The sequence below is a fragment of the Capra hircus genome, chromosome 3 (genome assembly GCF_001704415.2).
Source record: "Capra hircus breed San Clemente chromosome 3, ASM170441v1, whole genome shotgun sequence".
NCBI lineage: Eukaryota > Metazoa > Chordata > Mammalia > Artiodactyla > Bovidae > Capra > Capra hircus.
Window position 1 is genome coordinate 112,468,932 of NC_030810.1, and position 17,540 is coordinate 112,486,471.

Genomic DNA, 17,540 nt, shown 5'->3' on the forward strand with positions numbered 1-17,540 from the left:
CAAGCGACCAAAGTATCGGAGCTTTACCTTCAGCATTAGTCCTTCCAAGAAACACCCAGGACTGATCTCCTTTAGGATTGACTAGCTTGATCTCCTTGCAGTCCAAGGGACTCTGAAGAGTTTTCTCCAACACCACAGTTTGAAAGCATCAATTTTTTGGCACTCCATCTTCTTTATGGTCCAACTCTCACATCTATATATGACTACTGGAAAAACCATAGCTTTGACTACATGGACTTTTGTTGGCAAAGTATTGTTTCTGCTTTTTAATATGCTGTCTAGGTTTGTCATAGCTTTTCTTCCCAGGAGCAAGTGCCTTTTAGTTTCATGGCTGCAGTCATGAAACTAAGTCAATCACCAGCTGAGGTGATTTTGGAGCCCCAGAAAGTAAAGTCTTTCGCTATTTCCATTGTTTCCCCATCTATTTGCCATGAAGTGATAGGACTGGATACGATGATCTTAGTTTTTTGAGTGCTGAGTTTTAAGCCAGCTTTTTTCACTTTCCTCTTTCATCTTCATCAAGAGGCTCTTTAGTTCCTGTTTGCCTTCTGCCATAAGGGTGGTGTCATCTATGTATCTGAGGTTATTGATATTTCTCCCAGCAATCTTGATTCCATCTTGAGCTTCATCTAGCCTGACACTTTGCATGATGTACTCTGCATATAAGTTAAATAAGCAGAGTAAGTAGAAGTACATGATAGGAGCTAATGTGGACTTAAGCTTGGGAATGAAAAGGGGGCATATTTCGTGCTGAAGGTAAGAACGAAGGAGTCCAAGATGATTTTAGGTTTCTATTTGGATAACTAGATGGAAATTGATGAGTTAATGAAAGTAGAAAACATAAGAGAAGATAAATTGTCATTTGAGAATACTGTTATAGATATTCCAGTGGAGATGTTTAGTGAAAAATTGTAAATATGGGTCTTCAGTTAATATTTGGGAGGTTTGAGTCAGACATATACTTCAAGTCATGGGACTAGATGAGAATGCCAATAATATGCGTTAAAAAAAGATTCACCACTAAGGAACACCAATTGTTAATGTGGAATGTGGTGGAAGAGAAGGTAGCAACAACAATAACATTGGAGGGAAATGAGAACTAAGAGAATTTGAGGAGGGAAAGTCGCATGTCAAATGCTGCAGAGAGAAATCTCATGTGAGGACTGGATAAAAGCAAGTGGCTTGGACAATTAGAATGTAATATTTTTGAGGACAGTTCAGTAGGGTGGTAGTGACAGAGTTAGTTTTCATTACTTTGGGCATCAAATGGAAGATGAGGAAGCCTATTGATTTATGACTCTGTTGTAGGTTAGCTATCTAAAATAATGCCATTATTAACTTAGTTAATGCTTTTGAAAAATGTTAGGTCAGACAGTAACTGGCAATGTCAAATATGTCAGAAATGGAATTACAGCTCTGTCCTAGTAGGGTCTCCTGATTGTAAGCAACAGAAACCTACTGTAACTTAAAGCAGAAACTGCTGACATTAAGCAGAAAAGGAATTTATTGGAAGTCTATTTGGTAGTTCACAGATGCCGTGGAAGGCTGGAGAATTCAGCTTAGAATGTGATGGGAACCAAAGGAATCCACACAGCAAAGAACACAGCCATTGTCTCAGCTCAAGAAGTTGGGTTAGGATAACCCACCACTGGACACCCCACAGATCGCTAGCATTGCCGTCAGTGGCAGACTCTTCACTGCTATGAATGATCTGAGTCTTTTTTCACTAATTCCTGAGCCTTTCAAGTTTAAAAGGAGTATATGATTGGCCAAGCTTATGTCACATGTCCATGCCCTAGTTGCCAAAGAGCTGGGAGAGAGGCTTTGTCTCCTAGCTTCAGGCTTCTGTAATTGAAGATATTTTCTGCACAAAAACCCACTCAGTGGTAATACCAACAAATAGAAAAGCTTTTGGGATGCAGGATAGCCATAACCACCAGCTAATACTATAAAAGTTAAGTGCCAAGTCTTAAAGATTTAGGGAAACTAATTTGAAATTCACATGACTAAAATGAAAAATACTTATTAAGCTTAGGAATGTAATCTATGGCTTGCCTTACCAATATTAAGTATCAAGAGTATTAAATCAAAACCTTGACTTTAATCTCTCCTGCTTTGTACCTTATAGTATAGGCCCTTCAATGTCCTCTCTCTCCAGATATCTGGGCCCCTATAACCTACACTGGGATTCATTATGGCAGCCTGGGCAAACCAAATGGAGGCAACAGTATTGAACCTAGTAGTAGGAGCACATGTCTAGGGATGAGATTAGTCTCAGCTAGACCTGAATGGATATGAGGAGTAGCTGTGACCCTTTGGAGGGGGAGGTAGAAAAATACCACTTTGCAGAAGAGAAAATTGGGTTGAGGCTGGGATGGAGGAAAGCGCTTTGGGCCACAGTGAAAGCTGAGTGTCTGGGCCAGGCCAGGGATTGGCTGGGGTAGGAGAATAACAGTGGAGGGAAGCAGAGAAAGGCAGATGTTGTACAGATAGTAGATAGTAGTACAGATTCTTCAAATGACTAGGCCTGTGAGAAACTTTTTTTCTTGGTACTAGGATTTAACTTGATTTTTAAATGTGTTTCCTTGCCAGAAGACCATTATTAAGTCTGCCCACAGAAGAAAAGACCCTTTATCTATGTAATTCAAATAAAACTAGACAGTTTTTTCCTTACCCTTTTAAAAGACTAATTTTGGCATAGTGATACATCCAAAAGAAATGCAAATCCAAAACTTCAAAAACTTGATAAGTAATACAGCCTTTTAATGGAGTCTCTTCGAAAAACTGGAAAGGGAATATTAATAGACAGGAAAACATCCTCTTGTGTCCAACCACCACTCCCTGCCCCCAACACACAGTCACTGCATTAGTCTCTCTTCTGTCACACAAAGCCCACAGCTCAGGCTAGTCCTCTTTACTCAATTCTTTTCTACCCTTCCAACTTCCAGACTTCTCCCCCTCTGCTAAACTAATACTTTTTAAAAAATGTAAGCCAATGTAGCTTCTTCCAACTCTCGTCTCCACCTATAACCTCACCCCTCCCACACACACTATTAGCAGTGCTTAAAAAAAAAAAAAAATCCTTAGAAGAAGCACAGAGATAGGAGTAGAAGCTCTGAATACTTACACTTCTGTTATTTATCTCTCGCCATTTTTTTTTTAATTAAAAAAAGTGAAATATCAGAGTGTATTCCTTCCTTGGTTGAATTTATAGAGAGTATCTATGACAGTTGACACCAGTGTTTGTGAAAAAGAATAATGAGAGATCACAATAGAAAAACCAAAATCAGTGGGGACCAAATCATAAAAGAGCTTTCATTTCTAGGCTCAGGAATTTAGATCATTTGTAAGTGTCCGTCACCCTCAGTTTCTTTTATGCAGCTGTGGAAAGTGGTTCTCTACTATGAGGTGGAACGGGATAAACCTAGACAGTGGTGTCACTGCCCACTTTGTAATTTGCCTTGTCAAATCCAGTCTTTCCTAAAATGTACTTTATGGATATTTTACAGCCCCTCATATTTCTTTGTGTGAAACCAAGATCAAAATTGCTTTGGAAAGAAAAGGATCAAGATCTGTAGTGAAGAGTGCGGAAATACCCAGACTCAGAATCATTCCAGGAGAGATACCTTTATAAAATAGATAGGACTCCTCTTCTTCCACCGCAGAAGATTGTAGAGTCATAGATACGAAGGAATCAGCTAGAATCATATCCCTCCATGTTCCAGTCCCCTGTTTACACACATAGGGCATTTGAGACTACTCTTGTACAAGTGAAAGGGAAAGTCACTCAGTCATGTCCAACTCTTTGCAACCCCATGGACTGTATATGTTCTCCAGGCCAGAGTACTGGACTGGATAGCCTTTTCCTTCTCCAGGGGATCTTCCCAGCTGTGGATCGAACCCAGGTCTCCCGCATTGTGGGCAGATTCTTTACCAGTTGAGCCACAAGGGAAGCCCAAGAATACTGGAGTGGGTAGCCTATCCCTTCCCCGTTGGATCTTCCTGACCCAGGAATCGAACCAGGGTCTCCTGCAATGCAGGCAGATTCTTTACCAACTGAGCTAGCAGGGAAGCCCCAAACGGGAATGCAGGCATCGATCCGCTACTGCTCATATGCTAAGTGAGCGCTCTACCATTTTAGCTAATCCCCAACTCCACTCTTATACAAGTTTACTTCATTTCTAGAGCCTCTGCCTAGAAGTTTAAAAACAATTTTTGGTCTCGACCCAACATTTTCCCCAATTTTTTTCAACAAAAAATAAAGTAATTCTCTTAGATACAATATTTAACTTTGCTTGAAGTGTTTCCTAATTAATCTCTTTTTTTCAGAAAACTTGATTCAATTTTCTATATAGACACAGACCCTTCCTCTGTCCCATCCCCATCCTTTGCTTTGGTAGCATATCTGTAGTTTGCAATTTAATTCTCAGGAAATTCACTTCCTGCCAGTAGTCCTAAGTAAAGTCAATTTTTAAAATAAAACATCTTGTAAACATTATGTCTGACAAACTCTCATATGGTTAAGCTCTAAACGTTTAGTGTTTGATCTTTCTCCTTAATAAGACATTTTTCTGATTGCTACACTCTCAGCACGCAACAAATGATGATTGATAACAAGTTTCAGGAATCCTAATGTATTTACCTAAATCACACATGGTCCACCTTTGAAAAAGCTCTGTATTATAGCTGATAAGTTTGATGAGCTCAGATTACTGAATGAAGAAATAGGAAGTATAAGGTCAGAGACTTCCTAGCACTCTACCTATTCAAGGCACGTAACCAACATTTTGTTCTAAGAGCTTTCTTTAGGGAAAACAATCCCACCCTGGTTTAGAAACACTTTCCCTGAAGCTCTCATCAAGAGAGAAGAATGATTAGGGGGCTACTGTCTTATTCTTGGGAAAGTTTACAAGGAATCATTTTGACTGTGAAACTCAAAATTAATTCTGAATTTGAAAAAGAGAGGCATATGTAACTGTGTTGTTGTTGTTCAGTTGCTAAGTTGTGTCTGACTCTTCATGACCCCATGAACTAACTGTAGCACGCCAGGCTTCCCTGTCCTTCACTATATCCCAGAGTTTGCGCAAATTCTTGTCCATTGAGTCAGTGATGCCATCCAACTGTTTCTTCCTCTGTCATCCCCTTTTCCTTTTGCCCTCAGTCTTTCCCAGCATCAGGCTCTTTTCCAATGAGTTGGCTGTTCTCATCAGGTGGTCTAAGTATTGGAGCTTCAGCAGCAGTCCTTCCGATGAATATTCGGGGTTGATTTCCTTTAGGATTGACTGGTTTGATCTTCTTCCTGTCCTAGGGTCTCTCAAGACTCTTCACCAAACTATGAGGTTGACCATCATGAAATTACTGAGATTTGACTCACCATAAAAATGACAGTTTTGTATGGTTCAATCATGCCCTTTTTGTGTGAATAAAAGAGTTCAGCATAGAGCCATAACAGAGTAAAGTAAGTCAGAAAGAAAAAATAAATATGTATTAACACACATATATGAAATTTAGAAAAATGGTAGTGATGAACCTGTTTGCAGGGCAAGTGGAGATGCAGACGTGGAGAATAGACTTACGGACACAAGGTGGGGATATGGAAGGTGAGGGTGAGAGGAATGGAGAGGGTAGCATGGAAATGTGCACACTAACACATGTAAGATAGATAGCCGGTGGGAACATGTTTTCTGGCTCAGGGAACTTAACCTGGGACTCTGTGACTACCTAGAGGGGTGGAATGGGATGGGAGGTGGGAGGGAGGCTCACGAGGGAGGGACATATGTATACCTATGGCTGATCCATGTTGATGTATGGCAGAAACCAACACCATATTGTAAGTATCCTTCAATTAAAAAATTAAGAAAAAAAAAAAGGAGTTCAGCATCAGTTGGGGAGCTTTGGGGGCTTGTAGATTTTGATATGAGAATCATTGCTTATGGCAATACTTGAGTTTGTACTTATTAGGATTTCAAACTAACTTTTTTTTTTTGGTGACCTTGCCTGCACTATCAGATTTGAATTTACTGTCAAAATTTTCCTCTTGTCAGAATGTAAACCTTGGCTCACTTTTGAGCCATCTGTTGTGCTCTAATAGTTTTGATTTATTTTTCCTCTGGCTGACATGTGTGCTAATGGTGCAGATGCAAACTTTACATTTCCTTTTATTGGCATGTTAGTGGCACAAATACTGCATTCATATTAGCTATTTCTATTAACTGTTTCTAGTTCGGGGATGAGTAATGTATTTTACTTATGTTTTTATTATGATGGGAAGTTCTACATCATAGACATTTTAACAGACTTTTAAATGATTACACTCTACTTAATTTTACTACCTCTAATTTTTTTTTTTTTTTCGCAATTCTTATTTTCAGGATATGTCAGTATGTGTGTCTGTGTAGTTTAATGATTTAAAATTTCCTAATTGCCTTTGGTTTATAATTGCTTTAAATGAAAGGACAGATTTGGTTCCTGATCAACAGTTAATGTAACTACTAGAAATTAACATTAGTTCAGAATGTTGTGAATTGAAAAATAACTAGGAAAAACTGACTTTAATTACTGCTTTGGCCTTCAGTCTGGTGGTCTGAAAGATACTTGGTAAGGTAAATGAAGCAGTGATACAGGAAACGAAAGGTAGGAACATATTGATAGAGAAAATTTAATACAAAGCTATTTTTCAAATGTGGATAGATGCTCTTTTTATTTTTGGTCTGTTTTTAACAGTTTTCTGGGTTAGAAAACCAACCCCCATGTCTGTAATACAGTTTACATGGTTCAAATTTAAAACATCAAGAGGTCATTGTTATTAATATGGACCTGATTTGCAAGACTTTTTGACATGTTGAGAAAGCTGTTTAGTGTCAGAGATACTGCCCATTGCAGACTGAGTTTCCCTCATCCCTAGGGGACATTGTTAGATATTAAATACCTTCCTTTCTGGGTTTCCCTGGTGACTCAGTGGTAAAGAATCTGCCTGCCAGTGCAGGAGACACTTGTTCAATCCTTGGCCCCGGGGGAATCCCACACGCCGCAGAGAAACTAAGAAAACATAGACTACATCTATGAAGTCTGTGCTCTAAAGCCTGGAACTGCAGCTACTGAAGCCCACTCAGCCTGTGCCCTGCAGCTACTGCAGTGAGAAGCCTGAGCACACTGCCATTAGAGAGAAGCCTGCATGGCAACAAAGACCCAGCACAGCCGAATAAATACATAAATTTTAAATACATTCCTTTCTATCAAAAATAAAAGACTGCAGCCTTGATTCAGTTTCCTGACATGGGGAAAGCTGTTCTACCTAGTAAAACAGAGACTAGGGGTAATCTGTTAATTAACACAATTGGTTAAAGCAAAGGATCTTTTTTTTTTTTAAGATATATACGTGTGTGTGTGTGTGTGTGTGTTACTTTATTTCAATTAATTATATAAGTGTGCATTCATTTGCCAAGCTTTGAGGTAGGGCTGGTTCTTCTTGAGTGCACATCTACTAAAGTTCCATGTTGTCTTTCTTGCAATAAACTCTACTCACTGTGTGCAAGCTAAGTCACTTCAGTCGTGTCTGACTCTTTGCAACCCTATAGGCTGTAGCCCTCCAGGCTCCTCTGTCCAAGGGATTCTCAGGCAAGAATACTGGAGTGCGTTGCTGTGCCTTCCTCCAGGGGATCTTCCTGAGCCAGGGATCGAACCTGCGTCTCTTTCTTCTGCATTGGCAGGCAGGTTCTTTACCACTAGCGCCAACTTGGAAGCGCTACACCCACAGTGCTCTCTTTCTATTCACACTGTTTTATCAGTTACATAGTAGTTTATTAAATTACACAATTAGTAACAAATGCAATTAGCAGAGGTAGTTTTGGAAAAATAACCCAACTAGTCGTGAATGTTTAGTGTGTTAAAGGCATCAGTAAGTTTTAGAGGGGGAGCAGGAAGGGTCATTTAACCTAGTGAGTTAGTTTAAGCTAAGGTCAGTTTCTACCTACACAGATATGTAGAATCAACATTAGACAAAACTTGGTAGGACCTCAGTTTGAAGGTGCTTTTCCATCATAACCTCCAGCTGGGCAAAATGTGGTCCTGTTCTTTTGATAAGTTAGTCTCCAATTTTAGCTCTTTTAAAAAAAGAGAAGAAACAGATAACTTTGGATGCTGTATTATGCACTAATAATTTTCTTTTTCTAATAAAGTGCTTGGAAGAGGGAATGGGGAAAGCTGTATGAAAATAGTGTATTTTTTCATGCACAATATCATATAACATTGGAAAACTGATGCTTTATTCTGGCAGTGAAATGTTTTGGTGTTTTCCCAAACTTCCTCTGAGAATAACAAAGCATTGATTATGCTATTTGTCCACATAGTTTTCTCCCCAAAGATATTCCTAGGTATCTCAGTCCTATAAAAGCTTTTTAGGAGTCCATTTGAAGATATCTTAAAGGTAGTAACATAGTTTTGAAAGACTGTGACAAAATAATTTATCTCTATGGCAACATCTTTTTTCTACTTTTTATTTTTAAGTAACTTCACTTTTGTTGCAGTTGAATTATATTAACTGACTGAATAAGAAAGAAAGAATTTTGTTCAGATTCATCTAATTGTACTTTTCCAGGATTGAATTTCCTAGAAGATTTCTTTAATAAATAAAGGGGAGGGGAATATTATTAACAAAGGTGATTGTTTTACACTGTTAAAGAGTAAAGCTTCTTTGATTACTTTAACCCTTATTGACATTTCTGTTGAGTAAAAACCACTATATTGTTTCACAGACTTATAATATAACTAGTCATTGGAGTTGTTTTAGTACAAGTGACAGAAAAGTCCAAAATAGTAGTGACTTAGACAAATTAGAATTTTGTTTCTCATATGGAGGTCTTCTGGCATCTCCTTGATCATTAGGATCCCTTGCTCCTTATTGCTCCATAAATTTCAGATTGCAGTTTCCGTATCATGATCCAAGATGGCTACCCGAGTTTCAGCAGTCACATCTGCATTCTAGCTAGCAGGGAAGAAAGAAGAAAAGGAGGAAGTTTGCCTTTCACCATCACCACCCTGATAAAGTTTCATGCCCCATTTCTCCTTACAGTCTACTGACCAGAACTTGAATGTGTGGCTTCAGTTGGTTGCACAGGAATATAGTCCTTTTTCTGAGTAGCTTCGTGCCCAGCTAAATGATATTAGAAAAGGAATAGGAAAAGGAAAGCAGATACTGAGCACAATGACTGTTCCTGCCACAATTAGCATTCTTTGCCTAAGAAAAACTTGCATATATGTTCTTTAGAAGAAAATATCCTCTGTGGCACAGTGCTGAATACATGTAGGTTACTGTGCTCAGTAAATTTTTTTTTTAATGAATGGTCAGTAAATGTTTGTTGACTGATCCCTTTCCTTCTGAAGATGTCACTGATAGAATTAGTGAAATGCCATCAAACGTGAGATAAACATAGTTGGAGAGAAAAAATGATTGAAGATTCACTGTTATGGCAAGAAACATTTAACTTGATGTAGTGAAAGCAAATGTTAAATGAAGCACCTACACTGTTGTAGGCATGTGTGTGTGCAAAGTATTTTTTAATATAAAATAGGCACAGTTAGAGTTCGTGGGTACATGCTAAGTTACTTGAGTCATGTCCAACTCTTTGCAACCCCATGGACTGTTGTCCACCAGGCTCCTCTGTCCATGGGATTCTCCAGGCAAGAATACTGGAGTGGGTTGCCGTTTCCTACTCCAGAGGATCTTCCCAACCCAGGGATAGAACCCACATCTCTTATATCTCCTACATTGGCGGGCAGGTTCTTTACCACTAGCGCCACCTGGGAAGCCCAGAGTTTGTAGTATACCAGCTTTGATTCCCTGCACGTCTAACCTATAGGTTTCTCTGTAAACAATTACTTTATAGGTTTTACTCACAGTTTGCAAATCTTTAATAATTAGAGGTAGAGAAGGTTAACTGTAATAGTTTTTATGTGTTCAAGATGTGATTTCTTCTTTTTCACAAATAGTAATGTGTTTTTTTGGTTTTCTGCTGCAAAAGTAACTACTTTGCTTGAAATTTAATGAAGAGAGAAAGTAGGAAGCATTATGTTCTGAAAATCATGTTTAAAAAAGTTTGATACGACATCTAGATCCTAACAGGAAATTCAAATTTAAGTCTGAGCCTGACCTTAACCCATGACCAATGGAATCAAAGTATGTTTATTTTTACAGTAGCCTTAATTTGGGGCTTGTAAGTTTGTTGGTTTGTTTTCGCATTCAATTTGGGGGATCCTGAAGCAGTATTTTAATTATAGGAGTTTAGCTATTTATAATTTTTATGGCACAAAGATCAGCAAATTTTGTTTTGTCTTGGCTATCATATGTTATCTTACTTTCAGAAACATGTGATCTTTGTGTCTAACAATGCACTTTAAAAAAAACACAAAAAACTTTCCCATGCTGCAGTGCTGGAATTCTAACAGAACAATCACACTCATCTTTTCCCCTCTGTTTTTTTTTTTTTTTTTTTTTTAATAAACGTTCTCATGGAGATGCTGCCTTGAATTAGACAAAGCAGAAGCAGTTACTGGAAAGGTTTTCTGTACAGTTCTGTTCATGTACATTAATTTTCGTTTGTTTTTCACAATCTGGACTTTTTTCTTAGCTTTGCCGATACTTACATTTCATAATCACATTGAATTAAGTTGCATTGAATTTTTTGTCACTCTCAGCTGTGTCAAGTCCTACTTTTTGATGAGTCCTTCCATAGAGCAAGTTTGTTGAATGAATGATGAAACAAAGGAACAAGAAAAGAAAGCAAGAGGAGTTAGACTGCGGGTCAGCTTTATCTCAGTTTAACCATGCTCCCTTAAAAAGAAACACTGCTGTATACTTTTTTCTCTTTTTCCTTTTTGTTGTGACAGTTGCTATGTTTTTGCTAGGAAAAAAAGTGTCTGAGTTATTGAAAACAGTAGTTAGTATCAAAGTCAAAGTCATTTTTAACAGGCTTTTTCATACCTACAAAAGACATATATACCTTTTCCAAAACACTCATTCTTCCCTGTTTCTGAAGCCAACGTCCTCTTGGTTCATTCTTACTTCAGGTTCAGTATTTGTGTGGTTGGAGACTAGAAACCTCAGATGCTCTGGGTTACTTATAGATGATCAAAAGTTGGCAGCATTACATTGTGTGCATGTACTCAGTCGTGTCTGATTCTTTGCAACCCTGTGGACTGTAACTGGCCAGGTTCCTCAGTTCATGTTATTTTCCAGGCACGAAATGCTGAAGTGGGTTGCCATTTCCTTTTCTAGAGGATCTTCCTGACGCAGGGATCAAACCCAACTCTCTTGTGTCTCCTGCATTGGCGGGCAAATTCTTTCACTTGTGTCACCTGGGAAGCCCCAATATTACATTTAGAATTATATAATTGTGCTAGGCATCCGTTTATTTATTTTTTTTACCCTTCCACTAAGCTGTATGCTTTTCAAGGGGAAGAACTATGCATCTTACTTAGCATCTTTCTGTTGCTTACCAAAAGAAAAGCCTAACACTGGCTGCTTCAAGCAGGCAAGGCTCCAGGCCTTGGTCTTGCTTCAGTCAGAACCTCTCTTTTATATATCAGTTTCTGGGATCAGTATTGTTTTCGGGAGGGAGTGGAACATTACTCTTCTTTAAAAAAGAAATTTGAAGATGACTCTATTAGATAATTTCAGTATCTTGTGACATTATCTAGTCCAGCCTCCTCATTTTATAGGATTGGAAACAGATCCAGATTATACAGCTATTCAATGGCAGAGCTAGAATTAAAAGCCCTGTGTTCTGACTGCTTGACCAATACTCTTTATAGTATACTGCAGGATATATGTTATCAGAACTAGCAGTTTTCTATAGAACCTGGAAGTGATAGTCTTTCCCTGGTGGCTCAGACGGTAAAGAATCTGCCCTCAATGTAGGAGACCTGGATTCAATCACTGGGTCAGGAAGATCCTCTAGAGAAGGGAATGGCAACCCACTCCAGTATTCTTGCCCAGGGAATTCCATGGATAGAGGAGCCTGGCAGAGTCAGACATAACTGAGCATCACAAACTGGTCTGGGCTAATGATAGTCACTCAGTAACTCATGTGTATTGCATTATGAATGAATGAATCATAAAATGATTTGTAGTTAATTTCCCAAAGTCAGGTTCAAATAAAAACTATCATTTTTTAAAAATATAAGTTTCCATCTCACTCCATACATCTCACCCTCTCCTCCCCTCTCCCCATGTCCATAAGTCTATTCCCTATGTCTATTTCTCCATTGCTGTCCTGTAAATAAATTCTTCAGTACCATTTTCCTAGGTTCCTTATATATGTGTTAAAATACAATATTTATCTTTCTCTTTCTGACTCACTTCACTCTGTATAATAGGTTCTAGGTTCATCTGCCTCATCAAAACTGACTTAAATGTGTTCCTTTTTATGGCTGAGTAATATTCCATTGTGTATATGTACCACAAATTTTTTATCCATTCATCAGTCAATGGATATCTAGTTTGCTTCTGTGTTCTGGCTATTGTAAATAGTGCTGCAGTGACCAATGGGGTACATGTGTCTTTTTCAATTTTGGTTTTCTCATATGCCTGTGAGTGGGATTGCTGGGTCATATGGTTGTTTTATTCCTAGTTTTTTAAGGAATCTCCATACTGTCTTCCATAGTTGCTTTATCAATTTACATTCCCACCAACAGTGCAGGAGCGTTCCCTTTTCTCCCCACCCTCTCCAGCATTTATTGTTTGTAGACTTTTTGATGATCACCATTCTGACCGGTATGAGGTGATATGTCATTGTAGTTTTGATTTGCATTTCTCTAATAATGAGCAATGTTGAGTGTCTTTTCGTTTGTTAGCCATCTGTATGTCTTCTTTAGAGAAATGTCTGTTTAGGTCTTTTCCCCATTTTTGATTGGCTTGTTTGTTTTTCTGCTATTGAGTTGTATGAGCTGCTTGTATATTTTAAAAATTAATCCTTTGTCTGTTGTTTCATTTGCTATTATTTTCTCCCATTCTGATGCTCATCTTTTCACCTTGCTTATAGTTTCCTTTGCTGTGCAAAAGCTTTTAAGTTTAATCAGGTCCCACTTGTTTACTTTTGTTTTTATTTCCATTACTCTAGGAGGTGGGTCATAGAAGATCTTGCTTTCATTTATGTCATCGAGTGTTCTGCCTATATTTCCCTCCAAGAGTTCTATAGTTTCTGGTGTTACATTTAGGTCTTTAATCCATTTCGAGTTTATTTTTGTGTATGGTGTTAGGAAGTGTTCTAATTTCATTCTTTTACACATATCCACTTTTCCCAGCACCATTTATTGAAGAGGCTGTCATTGCTCCACTGTATATTCTTGCCTCCTTTGTCAAAAATAAGGTACCTATAGGTGCATGGGTTTACTTCTGGGCTTCCTATCTGGGCTTCCTTAAGATATCAATGAGATTCATCTCATCTAATGTATCATTTAAGACTTATGTTTCCTTATTAATATTCTGTTTTGATGATCTGTCCATTGGTGTGAGTGGGGTGTTAAAGTTTCCTACTATTATTGTGTTACTGTTAATTTCTCCTTTTATGTCTGTTAGTGTTTTGTCTTATGTATTGAGATGCTCCTATGTTGGGTGCATAAATATTTAATTGTTATGTCTTCCTTTTGGATTGATCCCTTGATCATTATGTAGCATCCTTCGTTATCTCTTGTAATCGTCTTCATTTTAAGGTCTATTTTGTCTGATGTGAGGATTGCTACTCCAGCTTTCTTTTGTTTCCCATTTGCATGGAGTATATTTTTCCATCCTCTCACTTTCAGTCTATATGTATCTTTAGGTTTCTTATAGACAGCATACATATGGGTCTTGTTTTTGTATCCATTCAGCCAGTCTGTGTCTTTTGGTTGGAGCATTTAATCCATTTACATTTAAAGTAATTGTTGGAATATATGTTCCTATGCCATGTTCTTAATTGTTTGGGGTTGATTGTGTAGATCTTTTTTCTTCTCTTGTATTTCTTGACTGTAGAAGTCCCTTTAACGTTTGTTGTAAAGCTGGTTTGGTGGTACTGAATTCTCTTAACTTTTGGAGAAATTTCTCCATCAATTATTGCTGGGTACAATAATCTTGGTTGTAGATTTTTCCCTTTCAGTACTTTAAATATATCCTGCCATTCCCTTCTGGCCTGCAGAGTTTCTGCTAAAAGATCAGCTGTTAAGCATATGAAGTTTCCCTTGAATGTACTTGTTGCTTTTCCCTTGCTGCTTTTAATATTCTTTCTTTGTGTTTAGTCTTTGTTCATTTGATTAGTATATGTCTTGGTGTGTTTCTCCTTGGGTTTATCCTTTATGGGACTCTTTGTGCCTCTTGGACTTGGTTGACTATTTCCTTTTCCATGTTGGGGAAATTCTTAACTATAATTTCTTCAAAATTTTTCTCATACCCTTTCTTTTTCTCTTCCTCTTCTGGGATCCTAGAATTCGAATGTTGGTGCGTTTGATATTGTCCCAGAGGTCCCTGAATCCTCAGTTCTTTTCATTCTTTTTACTTTATTCTGCTCTTCAGAAGTTATTTCCACATTTTATCTTCCAGCTCACTAATTCATTCTTCTACTTCAGGTATTCTGCTATTGATTTCTTCTAGAGTATCTTTAATTTCAGTAATTGTGTTGTTTGTCTCTGCATCTTTACTCTTTAATTCTTCTAGGTCTTTGTTAATTGATTCTTTCATTTTCTCCATTTTGTTTTCAAGGGTTTTGATCATCTTTACTATCATTATTCAGAATTCTTTTTCAGGTAGTTTGCCTATTTTCTCTTCATTTATTTGGACTTCTGTATTTCTAGTTTGTTCCTTCATTTGTGTAGTATTTCTCTGCTTTTTCTTTTTTTTTTTAAACTTACTGTGTTTGAGGTCTCCTTTTCCCAGGCTTCAAGCTTGAATTCTTTCTTCCTTTTGGTTTCTGCCCTCCTAAGGTTGGTCCAGTGGTTTGTGTAAGCTTCATGTAGGGTGAGATTTGTGCTGAGCTTTTTTGTTGTTGTTGTTTGGTTGGTTGGTTTTCCTCTGATGGACAAGGCTGAGTGAGGTGGCAATCCTGTCTGCTGATGATTGGGTTTGTATTTTTGTTTGTTGCTTAGATCAGGCATCCTGCACAGGTGTCCTGCACAGGCCTCTTGCACTGGTGGTTGAGTGACACCGGTTCTTTTATTCAAGTGGTTTCCTTTGTATGAGTTCTCACTATTTGATACTCCCTAGGGTTAGTTCTCTGTTAGTCTAGGGTCTTGGAGTTAGTGCTCCCACTCCAGAGGCTTAGGGCTTGATCTCTGAGTCCAGAAGAAATGGGGCAGTGCTTTTTACCCAGTCTTCAAAACGGGTCTGAAGCCAGATTCAAGGACTCCTATCCTCCAGGACAATGCCTCCCTCCTGACGGAAGATCCCCTTTTCTCTTCCTCAGTGCTTAGTCTGGTTTCACCTGCTCACAGGAGGACAAGTACAGAGGCCTTGCACCTAGTCCTTCAGACCAGAGTTCTGAGTACAAAAGGGGGCCCCCCCCTTTTTTTTATGATAGCATTGAAATGTTGGCATCCTAGAAACTCTGAATTTGGCTTGTTATAGGACTAAGCTGATTGTTATGTGTAACAAATTGTTCTTTGTTAATCTTAGGATCACCTGCTGTTACCAGCTACCACCCATAACAAGACCTCAAGACCAAAGATGTCAATTGTATTACCAGCAATAAACATAAATGGTAAGTTGAAATTTTGGCTTATGAATGGCATGTGATTGCTTTGTTTAACCTAGATTCTCTGGATTAACTAAGACATTCATCTGGTTAAGTATATATCCATGCATTAATTCTGAAACATTTTCCCACTGTTTTCACAAAATATAATTTTTTAAATTCCTCTCTTTTAAAAAGTAAAAGGTTTAGTTTAAAGATACCTTTACAATTACTATATTTTTTGTAAATTCATTCTCTTTTATTTATAAAATTAGAAAAGTTACTATCTTTACTGATCTATAGACTTCTTGTCTGGGGCCTTTCTGGTAATACCTGCTGTATAAGAAGTCCTTGCTATGTTGTGAGGGTGAGTTTGTAAGTTAGGTTATTGGTGCTCAAAGCAGTTTCTTATATGACATAAATGGTGATGTGATTCCCAAACTAAACCTAAGAAACCTGTTTATATTTAATCTTTAATACTAATGAATTTGATATTGACAGTATAACTATTGCATTTTGTTCTCTCATTAATTCTGGGTATTGGATAAAATACAAATAATACCATAGTGCAAGGAACTATGGCTGCCGTGGTAGCTCTTTTTGGTGGGCTAGGGAAGAGAAAGTTTACGCGTTTCCCAACGGCTTTTGTCTGCCTCACAAATCCCGGGACTCGTGCAGTGCTGTGGAGAAGTTGTTCATAATATAAACAGGTAACCAGCAGTGAGGACCTGCCTATTCCAATGGAAAATCCTTATAAGGAGCCTCTGAAAAAATGTTATCTTGTGTGAAAAACGTATAGATTATAAGAATGTACAGCTTTTATCCCAGTTTATTTCTCCATTTACTGGATGCATTTATGGAAGGCACATAACAGGTCTTTGTGGGAAGAAACAAAAAGAAATCACAAAAGCAATTAAGAGAGCTCAAATATTGGGGTTTATGCCAGTTACCTACAAGGATCCTGCCTATCTCAAAGACCCTAAAGTTTGTAACATCAAATATAGGGAGTAAATTATATAAAGTTATCATCAATAAACGTATTTTGCAATTAAAAAAAAAATACCATAGTGCTTTGAGAGTATCCAAAGTGTGATGGTGTAGTGTACTTGCTTATAGTCTAGGAGGGAGTATAAGATGAGCACAGAAATCACTGTACTCCAGAGAGAGCATCCCAAAGGAATAAACAAAGTACTAAAGAGATTTAGTAAAGAAGAGATTACTTCCAGCTGGGTTCTTCATGGAAAAGAGAAACTTCTCACTCCCAGTGTCAGCTGTGTGTTGAGAATGAGCACAGTGTACATTGTTGGCTGATGACTTTCTCTGACACATCATATTAAGTTCTAATGGAACTGGGAGGATTGGTTGTCCTTCTCAAGTCCATTTATCTGGTGTAACAGAACTGCTGGTAAATTTTCTGTCTAATAATGACAACCTTATAGTTTAATGAGTAAGACAAAATCGAAAAGTTCTTTAACCTGCGGTTGAACCAGTCCACATTCTGATTGATGATCATGCTGAAGCCACCAAATACAATTATAAAACACTGGGATAAATTCCAATAAAATTTAGTCTTAGAGAAAGAGTATTAGGTATTCATTGTACATTTTAAGATCATTGAGGACTGTCGAACTTCAATTAACTGTATACAGACAGCTTATAGAAATGCTTAGGAGGCAATGTTATAGACATATAACATATAAAAAAAAGTTTTTTCTTGTTAAAACATAAAAGAATTATGACATCCTCTTAGTCTTAGGAAGACAGAACAAACTTTAAAAAAAAACAAACTGTAACATTGAGGTGAACTTATCCTCCTTCAATAAAGGCATACCTCTGAAGCTTTCA

At 37.8% G+C, this 17,540-nt stretch overlaps 1 protein-coding gene and 1 pseudogene across 1 annotated transcript in view; both read left to right on the top strand.

Annotated features, from left to right (window-relative positions):
- Positions 1–17,540, top strand: part of ATF6 (activating transcription factor 6) — a 243,699-nt gene that overhangs the window by 160,694 nt on the left and 65,465 nt on the right. Inside the window, exon 15 of the mRNA XM_018046547.1 lies at positions 15,638–15,722. Coding sequence (XP_017902036.1) covers positions 15,638–15,722 — 85 coding nt within the window. The remainder of the gene's footprint in view (positions 1–15,637; positions 15,723–17,540) is intronic.
- LOC102183742 lies at positions 16,155–16,735 on the top strand (annotated as a pseudogene).